The sequence below is a fragment of the Balaenoptera musculus genome, chromosome 7 (genome assembly GCF_009873245.2).
Source record: "Balaenoptera musculus isolate JJ_BM4_2016_0621 chromosome 7, mBalMus1.pri.v3, whole genome shotgun sequence".
Lineage (NCBI taxonomy): Eukaryota > Metazoa > Chordata > Mammalia > Artiodactyla > Balaenopteridae > Balaenoptera > Balaenoptera musculus.
Window position 1 is genome coordinate 78,692,495 of NC_045791.1, and position 12,688 is coordinate 78,705,182.

General features: G+C 33.9%; 1 protein-coding gene across 7 annotated transcripts in view; it reads right to left on the reverse strand.

Moving 5' to 3' along the window:
* Nucleotides 1–1,703: 1,703 nt before the first annotated feature.
* FAM126B (family with sequence similarity 126 member B) overlaps nucleotides 1,704–12,688 on the reverse strand; it is a 77,542-nt gene continuing 66,557 nt past the window's right edge. For all 7 annotated transcript variants that reach the window (XM_036857843.1, XM_036857847.1, XM_036857849.1 and 4 more), the window contains one exon: nucleotides 1,704–9,453. In XM_036857843.1, the coding sequence (XP_036713738.1) occupies nucleotides 8,852–9,453 (602 nt within the window). In that variant the 3' untranslated portion in view covers nucleotides 1,704–8,851. The remainder of the gene's footprint in view (nucleotides 9,454–12,688) is intronic.

Sequence of the window (12,688 nt, forward strand, 5' to 3'; positions counted from 1 at the left end):
AGATATACCACGTCCTTGGGTTGGAAGAATCAAAATTGTGAAAGTGACTATACTACCCAAAGCAATCTACAGATTCAGTGCAATCCCTATCAAATTACCAATGGCATTTTTAAAATAGAACTAGAAGAAAAAATCTTAAAATTTGTATGGAGACACAAAAGAACCCGAATAGCCAAAGCAATCTTGAGGGAAAAAAACGAAGCTGAGGAATCAGACTCGCTGACTTCAGAATATACTACAAAGCTCCAGTAATCAAGACAATATGGTACTGGCACAAAAACAGAAATATAGATCAATGGAACAGGATAGGAAGCTCAGAGATAAACCCATGCACCTCTGATCAACTAATCTATGACAAAGTAGGCAAGGATATACAATGGAGAAGACAGTTTCTTCAATAAGTGGTGCTGAGAAAACTGGACAGCTACATGTAAGAGAATGAAATCAGAACAGTCCCTAACACCATACACAAAAATAAACTCAAAGTGGATTAAAGACCTAAATGTAAGACCAGACACTCTAAAACTCTTAAAGGAAAACATACGAAGAACACTCTTTGACATAAATCACAGCAAGATCTTTTTTGATCCACCTCCTAGAATAATGGAAATAAAAACAAAAATAAACAAACGGGACCTAATGAAATTTAAAAGCTTTTGCACAGCAAACTATAAACAAGACAAAAAGACAACCCAAGAATGGGAGAAAATATTTGCAAATGAATCAACAAAGGATTAATCTCCAAAATATATAAAGAGCTCATGCAGCTCAATATTAAAAAAACAAACAACCCAATCCAAAAATGGGCAGAAGACCTAAATAGACATTTCTCCAAAGAAGACATACAGGTGGCCAAGAGGCAATGTAAAGCTGCTCAGCATCACTAATTATTAGAGAAATGCAAATCAAAACTACAATGAGGCATCACCTCACACCAGTTAGAATGGGTGTGCTGGAGAGGGTGTGGAGAAAAGGGAACACTCTTGCACTGCTGGTGGGAATGTAAATTGATACAGCCACTATGGAGAACAGTATGGATGTTCCTTAAAAAACTAAAAATAGAACTACCATATGACCAGGCAATCCCACTACTGGGCATATACCCGGAGAAAACCATAATTCAAAAAGGCACATGTACCCCAATGTTCACTGCTGCGCTATTTACAATAGCCTGGTCATGGAAGCAACCTAAATGCCCATCAACAGACGAATGGATAAAGAAGATGTGGTACAGATATACAATGGAACATTACTCAGCCATAAAAAGGAACGTAATTGGGTCATTTGCAGAGATGTGGATGGACCTAGAGACTGTCATACAGAGTGAAGTAAATCAGAAAGAGAAAAACAAATATCATGTATTAACGCATATATGTGGAATCTAGAAAAATGGTACAGATGAACCGGTTTGCAAGGCAGAAATAGAGACACAGATGTAGAGAACAAACTTATGGACACCAAGGGGGGAATGCGGGGTGGGGTGGGGTGGCGGTGGGATGAATTGGGAGACTGGTATTGGGAGACATATATACACTAATATGTATAAAATAGGTAACTAATAAGAACCTGCTGTATTAGAAAAATAAATTTAAAAAGTAAAAAGTTCAGACATGCATAAATAAAATTGCATGCTTTGAAAAAATGCAATGAAGGACCATCTTAAGCTATGAAACTTAGGTAGATATAAAATTAACTCCGGGAAATCCAGTCAAAAGCCAAATAAAGCTGTATTTTATACTGTACAAAAGAAAATTTACATTCTTAATATATCTAGATACATCTAGGGAAAAATTACACATCTCTCAAGAAACAATATTTAACATCTTAGATATGTTTCTGCATTGCAGACTGTTAATGAATTTTATACATCTTTATTTACAATAACTTAAAATATTTTTTCATCTCTGGCAGATATTTACAAGGTCAACAGTGACTACATTTCACATTTCAACAATCAACAGCATTAACCAGTTCAGTAAGACAGTTAAGATAATGGCTTACATGCACCAATAAATATGATCTTAAATGTACGGTTTTTTTTTCTTCAGTTCTGAAAAAAAATGAATGTTTTCACTAGTCCTAGTGTGAAAGGACATCAGTCAATAGAGATCATATTTTCTTCATGCCTAGCCTATTTAAATTTTAACCAGCACTATTCTCTGAATACTTGGGAAGTTTACACCAAGCAATAGGTTGATGCTGGTTAAAAGACAAACAAACAAAAACGCAAGAGCTGACCTATACAATCTATATCCTTTTATGAAGCAAACATGTGAAAGTGGGATATTTCCTGTATACTTGTCCATTGTGACAGAGATCAGACTACCTAATGTTACAGCAGTAAAAACTTTTCAAAAATTGTAGCTCAGGAAAGCCAAATTATTATGAGAAAGTGGGAAAATAATCTGCACCATAAAAACTGTTTCTCTTAACCAATTAAACTGAATGTAAAGCCAGCATAATTTTTAGAATAAGAATCCACTGTAGTTAATGAACTTATTACAAATATTTTAAAACCAACAAAGAACACTGAATATATCTCTCAATTCAGTTTGGATGATAAAACTTAAAAAACCCCACAAAAACCTAAATTAGTAATTGTTAGAAAGCCAACTTTCTTTTGTAAGATAGCTGATCAACACATTCATTACTTTTTAACTACCACCTGATATGAAAAAAAATAATATAGAGCCTGTTTGGAACATCAGTTAATATACAGTTTTATATTTTCCAAAAAATCATTATTTAATAGTTTAAGTAAATCCATTAGTTCTTATTAAGCTATACATTTAAAAACAAATATTTCAGCTTTCTGAACCCAATCCTGTTTTTCTGCAAAGAAAAACAACAATAGAGTGATCATGTATATAAATACGTAAACATACTGTTTTAGCCAATATCATATTTACTAGATATAATTGACATTGCCCATTTAAAAAGATACATTTCCATAATTTACCTGTCAATTTTATTTTTAAAAAGTCACAGTATCATACAATATGCCAATTTTAGGAATTCCTCCCTCCCCCTTTTATTTAATACTGATGAGCAGAATCCTCAATCTGAGTTAAGGAGACATGAAAATGTGCCATAACAAATAATATTTGGACTTAACCTTTAACTGGTACTTTTGCTGGAAGTATAAATGTTGACATTTTACCAACATGATAAGAAAACCTCAAATGGAATCTTGTAAGTACTGTATATCTGTTCCAGATGGAAGAACATTTCCCCCCAGGGCTAGAAATCAATCCTTTATGTTAAAGGGGCCTCATTCCTTAACAGGTACTCCAAAATTTATATTTGGTTAATACATTTTCTTTGGTAAATTTTGTAATTTATGAAGATGTGAAGAACTTCCTCTGATATAATTAACATGGCACTTTTGACACTAAAATACAGCAAACCAGATTGATATCAATTCTGTAGTTGGGGATGGATTGTCCAATTAAGTTCATTTTCTTTGAAAACAGAAGACTTTCTTTACTAAACCTACCTCCAGGTATGCAATTATGAAAAAAAGACTCATTTATACTTTAAGCTACACCTAATTCTAATTTTGGGGGTAAAATCTATATTAAACAGAATAGCATAATAGCAGACATCTGAATGTGACTTAATTTGTAAACAATTTCTTAAAATCCAGAAACAAAACATAGAACTTACATTATCTGTACTATGCTGCCAGTTATTTCACATCATTCCCAGCTTTCTGCTAATGTCTATCCTGAACTGTTTGCTCTTGTGTGTATTTCTCATGTGACTAATGGCAAAGACTACAAAAATACTGAAGAGACTGAAGTTAACCAAAATTTTGTGGTTGTGTGGTCAGGTTCAGAAAGAGTGTACCTATATGGGCAGGGGAAGGTTGGATGATATGACTCCTCTAATTCTAATGGGTTGAGATCACCACACAAATTTCTGGCACCGCCAAAAATCTTAATAGTTTAAGTGCACATTGGTTGACTCTATGAATAGCATTTCCTATGTATGTTCAGTGCCAATATGATATACCCATTAGGTACACAATGCAGGTAATACTAAAATTTATGTCTTACATTATCAACATGACCACCTTGGCAATGGAAAGTTGTACCAATCTGGTGACTCATGATTTTTTTTTTAGCATGTTAACAGTTTTACACTGCATTTCATCTTCTTATAATCTGGCAAATATTCTAATATTTAGAGTTTAAGCTATCAATTATTTCTAATTGGTTTTCAAACAATTTGTTTCTAAAAAGCACTTAAAAAAATTAAAGTATTACAAATAAGTGTCTCAACCGACTTCGTGGTTTGAAACATCACTAATCATTCAACTTGAAATATAAAAAGTCTCAGGTTCAGACTGTTTAACATAGCCATAGTATAGAAAAGTTGCTCTGAAATTCTTGCAGATTTTCTGACCACTGGCATGGCCTTTAAACATTTTTAAACTGAAAAACAAGTATGTAACTGAATACTGATTTAAAAAAAAACAAAACCATAAATCTCACTTTGTAATCTAAGATCAGAAATGGAGAGATCCTCCTTGCCAGTGTTTGTATAAATAGTGTACTACCCACTAAAGACAGATACTAGTGTTTTTATTTACAAATGAACATGCAGAGAAGTAAATGAGACAACTGATTGTCAACAACTAAAGTACTCAAAAAATGGACCCATACTAACCTATCCAAGTGAGGTAGCAAAAACACCCCACTTCATTAAAAGTCACAAATATAGTGCAAACAAAACAATTTGAAAGAAGTTATTCTCAGTATTCCAGTGTCTAATAAATAATTATAATTACTTTAAAACTACTAAGTGGAGTTTGAGAATGTAGGTTGGAAATATTGAGCTTATATAGCTGAGACTACTGCAACTAAGATATTTTATACTGTATATACACTTTAAATGACATGGTCACCATTCTGTTATGGAACCATAAGCTTCACACTATATACCTTTTTCAATCACATAAGGAAATACTGCTGTTATCTATCTGCTCTGGGTACAAATAAGGTTCAATCTCTTTACATTAGAAATTGTGGAATCAAATTTATTTAATCTTTACTTTGCAGTACTCCACTGTGCAATACAATTAACTTGCCACCTAGGTGACTGTGAAAGCTGGCTGATTCAAAAATTATATAAGATAGCTAGAAACACTGATCAAAGTCATTTCATTGGGTTTATTTTTGCATTTAAATAAATCCCCAGAAATATAATCAACTATAAAATGGCAGCATTCAACTGCTATGTGGCAGAAAATAGTAAGGCATAAATCAGAATAAGAAAAATGTATCTATCCTTATATCTGTGGTATAGATACCTACATTTCTAACACTTCCCCATCTATGTTTACTACTCTACATTTTTTTCTGGATTTAATACCTTTCTTCACATGCTGTATTCACCAACTACTAGACCAGAACTGTAAAGAAACTACAGAAGTGGAGAGTGTTACATTTACCATAGGACAAGTAAAAGGAGGCAGTGGGGTGTTAATACGCATTCAACGGGAGACAGGAGTTTAATTCTGGCTCTGCTTCTTAGTTATGTGACTTTGATCACATTACAACCTTTCTGAGCCTCAGTTTCCTGAGGATGGATATGGAGGGGTGGGTGCTGGGAGACTGGCTAGATTATCTCTATGGTCTCTTTAGCACAAAAATTCTGACTCTATAATAAACAGGCACAGGAGAGTCATCAGGAGGGTAAGAGTGGTGGTAGGGGTCAGGATTTCAAATTACAACCATCACCCCCCTCCAGATTCTCAAAATATTTTTATATTTAAAAATCTTACTTCCAAGGTAGCTTTCACTTTACACTTGGTTTGTTCTAGAAGACGTAAATGTTCTAGTAACATGATTTCAAATTAATGTCATAGAGAAGAGTTCCCAAAGCTTTCAGATATTTCTTTGTATTTTTTAATCAAACCTGGCATAGATGGCATCAATCAAATTGTTTTGTTATAGAAAACAAGTATTTTCTCCCTAACTAGCTTGTCCATAAATGGAAGAACTTTTTAAAATGGAAATCAGGAAGTATAGAAACAAAAGGTTGTTAAAGGATAAAGCGTGAATATTGCTGGCATATATTTGTAACAACTGTATATCTGAAAACTATTTTACATTAAATGCCAATAAATAATGCAAATGAATGTCAAAAATCTCTTAGAAAATGTGACTATGGTTTATGACTAATTCATTTTAACTATACCTTGCACAGGAAATCTGTTCTAAGACCCCGAATGCAAAATTTGAATTAAATGAAATGTTTCTTCTTTGGGGCCAAATTATATCACTTAAAATAATGGAACACAAATGTTAGAGGGTCATGAAATATTAACAGGTATGTATATGTACAAAATATATACAAATACACATAGAAATAAATGAAATTCTCTAAGGTGAAAGTTTTTCAGAACCAACTTTTCAGGTATAACATAAGATTTCTAACAAACCAGAGGGAGAGCTTATTATATTTATTATAGCCTTTGCTGTAATTTGGTATTATTTGGTATTTTTTTGTGCTTTAACTAAAATCATGCTAGATTTAGATGCCAATAAATGCACAATGTGTTGAATTAAAAACAACCCTTCAGTCTCTTAAATCTACCAGACATTTCTGCCATAAAGTTACTGATCTCCAGCCATGGCCAAGATCTCACCCCCTGGTAAGTACAATGCTCTTTTCCTTTCACACCTGAAACTCTGTGTGTTATAGAGCTTTACACCTCATTTATTTGGTTGCTTTTAATTCATTTATCTGACATCCCTTAGTTAAATTAAAAGAGGTAAGGGATATCTAAAATATTCTTTGTGATTTATACATATACACACTATACACACACACACACAAACATATATATATACACACAAATCAACAAATCTCTGTTTATCAACTTTTAGCTTTCCCCCGGACTTTGGCAATGTTGTAGGTAATAGTTCAGGTTCTAGTTTTCCATTTTCATGTGAGCTGAAAAATATTACACACCACCAAATTCAAACAAGCATCTCACTGTTCTTATAAAGATTCTAACAGAAAGTCCCTTACAAAAACCTCTTACAATAAAAGGCGGGGTGGGGGGGATGGGTAGATTTTTAGGTGTGAAAAAAACAAGAGGCATTTTTCTGGTTATTTTATTTATCAAAATCTATTGTAATTTTAATCAGTAGAGATAATATTTTAAACTTTGTTAATTAGGAGAATACTTGCTTTCTATAAATTCAGTATATTTTTCTTTCACAACAATAAAATAAAAATGTCTAAATGTACAAAGCACTAATCACTCTGACATACTGTGTGGAAGAATGTATAGCAGTTCAAGTCACAATACACTGATTTTCAAAAACCAATATATTTTCTTCTATTTCAATCAAGCATTAGAGCCTGAGACCCAGAAGAGGTCATAATGAAACCTTATCCAACCAAATCAGATCTAAAAAAAAAAACTTTTTTAAACCAATAATGCACTTTTGTAGCCTCTTCGCACAGTTACCAAATGCTACTTACATACATTCAACATCTAGCTTACTGGCATGATTTTTTATAAAAATGAGAAACTTTTGCAGATATATGATTAGAAGGTACACAAATTGCATTACATTAAACACAAAGGCAGTGTGGTCCTTGTAGGAGAAATCAAGTCAGTACCCCCTGGTAGAAATGTTCTATAAAAATGTGTCACATTGAAGCGTCAGTGTTTTCAGCCAATTATCTGTCCCTGATGTATTTCCTTGGAGTATATGATCTATCAGGACTTCAGGTTTCTTAATCCAAAATATCTGACTGAATTTAGGTACATCTAGAAAGCAGCTGAAAGGGTTTCTCCAATCGTCTGACATCACAGAAAGTGGGTTGAGAAATCCCTCTCTTTACCTGAAGACGTACCTGTTCTACTTCAGTCATCAACAGCTCACAAAGGAAAAGAAAAAAAAACAATCAAAACTTCCCCTCACACACAATCCCACACAAGCTAAACAAAAACTACCCCCTCCCCCCATAAAACCCCAGCACCAAAGTGTCAATCATTCCTGGGAAATAGAACATGCCCCTTGGATTCTCTGATTTATTAGCTGTTCAAACTTGAAGGACAGAAATGACCTTATGTCCTTGTGGGGAGGAGGGAAGACATGTTAATAATGACTATAGAGCCATTGAGAAAGTGCATTATCTATTACACAATCAACTTAGAGCCCTGTCCTCCAACAGAGGCGGCCACAACTTGATTTAAATGCCTCAGTAATTGAACATTGTGTCCTCGAGATAAAGGAGATGGGGGGAAAAAAGAGCCACCCTCGTTTTAATGAAAAAGTGCAGCAGTCTACCACCTTTCCCCATGCTTCTCAAGAAAATAATTGCACAGACTCAGAGAAGTCCAAAGTCATAGCAGAATCTCTGAGGCACTCCTGGTTAAGAGAGAAAAAATATGACCCAGTAATCTTCATAGATTATGAGAACAACCCGTTTTTTTTTTTTTTTTTAAACAAAAGCTGAAGAATCATTCATAGGGATCATATACACCACTTCCTCTAACATAACCTCAGTCTCACAGTGTTGAAATGGGACCGATCAGCCTACGATGGATTGCACTTCACCCAAGGAGAAAGGAAGGTGTGGAAAACACAAACATTTTCTACTGCTTCACAAACACATTTACAAGGAATAGGTGAAGAGAAGATATAGGAAGGAGGGAAAAGAAAACCTTATTGCTGTTTCCATACAAAATACAGTATGAAGATACCTAAACTAAATCAAATCTGTTTATGATGACCAATATTTTCACAAGTGGGATGAAGTGTCTTCTTGCACATGAAATGTTCAGTTTAGAAGGTAAGCAGAAAGATGAGAGAGGATGTCAAGACTACACCTGGGATATTAGCTGCATATTGAAACTTGGGGATCGAGACTGCTTGGTTAAGGGAGCTCCTGGGCTGAGGAGCTCTTTACCTTCTCCAGCTTGACCTAGCCGGTCTTCCTGTAGACTGACAGTTGAATATCGATTACCATTGTTAGCTGCTAAATTAGTAACACCCTCAGTGCCAACCCCAATGCTGGTACTTGCTTGACTGCCATTTACATAGTCAAATGATTTACTTGAGGAAGCACTGGCTGTCCGGATTAGACTTATACTATTAGTTTTTGGCACCACCTGGCCAGCAGGCAGGCTCAGGTGTTTCTTCATCGGCGTCAGCTCAATTGAATCTACACTAAGATCACTTGGTTGCTGTACATACTGCCTGCGAACTACTGAATCTCGAGGGCTCTCACTGGATTTGATAGCAGAAGCTGTTTCTTTATCCTTGGCTGAACGCCCAGTTGCTACTTTCCTTAAGTTTCCCCTCTGAGAAGAGGAGGATGGTTTGGTCCCAACTGGCTGGTTGCTGAGGGAAGCCCCTGATGAAAATCCTTCATCTGCATCATTCAGGTTTACCGACTCCTCTCCTCCATTTACACCCTCAGCACCTAAAAAACAAATCAGACAGACTCAGCAATAGCTAAATTAAATAAGAAGCAGCTGTGAATAACAACTCAACTGACCTTATCTCCTAGGTAATGTTTGCTATAGGTCAGCAATGGCCCTTGCTATCAACACTTCCCCTAAATAATTTAGGGGAAGAAACCTTAATCTATACAGAATTCTAATGTTATTCATTCTATTCATTTAGCTTTAATTAGGCTAGCTTTTGTAAAACTATCCACAAACAAACCTAGCATACTATCAATATTTAGACACACAAAACAACTTAAGGTAAAATACAATATTTTGTTATCATAAATCTTTATGATACACCTTGTCAATTTGAGGTGACCATATCTATTTAAAAAAACAAAAATTTTTCCTCATATCTTCCTTAACCTATCATAAAATAGAACTTACAAATGAGACCCCCTTCTAATTTCAGTCACCCAGAATAATGTCAAAAACTCATCCCCAAACCCTTTTTAACTACAATGAAATTTTATATTTATTCAACAGCTAAGTGCTTCTAAATGGCTTTAAAACCTTTAACATGGAACTAGTACATTTTCTAACTCTAAACTAAAAGCTCTAGATTGCTTCCAGTAACTTCATATTCACATTTTGTCTTATGAAAATCTCTACTCACTGGTTTCCATATTTTCTTGATCGATTAATGTGAAAATATTTGATTATCAGAGAGCAAGGGTAGGGAACCAGCAGGGATACTGAGGAAGAATCTTTACTATTTTATAATATATAAATAATATACAATAATTTTTATATGATGTATTTCTATAATATTTTTAGTACTGAGATATATTATTGTCGGGATCACAAAATACTATAGTGTCTCATTACGTTTCATGCAGAAATTGCAGTTAATGAAAGAATTCTTATCTTGGGATTTTGTAAGAAAGGAAGCATATATAATATATTTAGCTTGGGGTTTCCAGAAAGCCCAATTCTCTTACTGAAAGTATGATCAACATTCTTTTAGAAAGTAGAACATTTGTTTCTTTCAAAAACTGATAGCAGTTTGCTACCTTTTAAATATGTTTACCAGACTGTAAAAAAGTTAAATCTGAATCTATATACAGATATCAATATTATAGTTAAGGTAAAATGTTAGGAAAGAAATCTAAAAAAACATTACTTTGAGATACAAGTTACCTAAGTAAAATATACATGAAATACTTAAACACAATCTTTATTTAACACAGTACCTGAAAAAAATAAAAATGTTTTCTCATATGGATTAGTTATTTCTTTCCTTCAAAAGAAGAATGAACTAGGCTATCCTTAAAGCAAAAGGCATCTTGTTATATCCAGCAGTTTAATAATCTTTATTCATCATGCAAAGCCATATGAAAATGCAGCTGACACCACTTCTCTCAACCCCTTCTTCAAAAGAACCGTATATAATGTACAGCAAAACAAAAACTTTAAATTATATTTATATGACATCATCTCAGCAATTTATTTACAATTACTCTAAAGAACTCCACAATGCCCAAGAAAAGATAGTTACTGGTTCAGAATTAATATCAGTAATATAAAACTAGGAGTGAACAGAAATGTATCATTGGGTATATATATGGTTAGGAAAGGAGACTGAGAGACTTAGTGCTAGCTTCTGAATCTTGCCACATGCAGATCTGATGCCCAAGCAATATGGCCATAAAGAGATGATGATAACATAAAAACCACCATGCAAGAGAATCTACTGATATTTTATATACTAAGAAATGCTATTTCAGTATAGTGGAACACTGAATATACTTTAATCACAAGCGTTGTCCTCAGTTTAGTAATAACTTTAAATCCAGCTTTTAAAAGTCACTTCACAATCGGGATAAAGGTAGGTGATGGGCTCATATTCTCCCTTCAATTTCAACATATAATAAATACAACTTTAACTGTAAAACTATTTAAAACCATTAGAAAACATGTTTTCTTTTTCTTTTTTTTTCTTTCTTTCTTTCTTTTTTTGGCTGCACCACACGGCTTGTAGGATTTTAGTTCCCTGTCCAGGTATTGAAACTGGGCCCTCAGCAGTGAGAGCACAGAGTCCTAACCACTGGACCACCAGGGAATTCCCTTCTTTTTCTTTTAGAAGACCAATTATTGATGCTAATCCAAAAGCTCCAGAAGACTTCAGAATTACCAAAACTTTTCATAGGTTTTAGCAATTTCCATATTTCTGTTTAAAAAACCTCAAGGAATAAAAAGGCAATTGTATCTAACAACTTTTTTCCTTTCTAATTTTCTCCCTGGGTGATACTATTCATGATCCAAAGATGAGACAACCAAAAAGGATTTTTAATGAACTTTTCTACTTATGTCTGCCTTTCCTTATAAATTAGCTTTTACCAATATTGATTTAAAGCTACAATTAAGCTAGATTAAAAGGGAAAATAATTTGAGAAATTTCAAACACACCGAAGGGACTCATTCCTCTTTCTTTGTGGCTACATCCCACCCTCACAAAGTGAAATTTTACCAGTAATAGGAGATATTAAAATAGGATGTTTTAACATTTAATAGGATATTTTAAAGGAATTCTATTTTGATTTCTTTTTCAAAGTGTATGACTTACGATTAACAGGAAGAAATTTTTCTACCTAATCCCATACTTTTTAGAATTTCATCAAGTGTTAATGTACTTCCGTTTAGCACAAATACTCCAATATTCTAACAATGGTAGTAGATACACTTCAAGTGTCTTAATTTGGCATCAAGAATGTGGAGAAATACACTGTTGTTCAATTTAGGCCAACTCTGAATTCGACATCTATTCATATATTTATTTTTATGCATTATACAAGATAAAACTGACTCCCAGGGATAACATAAAGAGATACAGAAGAACGAAAAGGGAAGACTGCGTCTTTCACATGATTCTCTTCATAGCACCAACTTCTTTGTGTCCCTAGATCATGCACATGCAACACTGTTAAATGAAGTAAGGTCAATCTGGGCAAATGGGCAAGGGAACAGAGGGTAGATTTAGATTCTTACTGAGCATGCTCAAATTTCTAATGCATCAAAAAGCAAGAGATTTCCCTAAGGTAGAAGGTGACTGCTTCATGTATGTTTGGTCTTTAAAATAAGTAAAAATATGTAACCTATTTTAAAACTTCTTGCTATATTTCATGAATTAGTGTATAGCGTCCACAGCAGCAATATATTAAATAATGAAAAACTATTAGGCCACAGTTCCTTCTTTCACAAAACCAG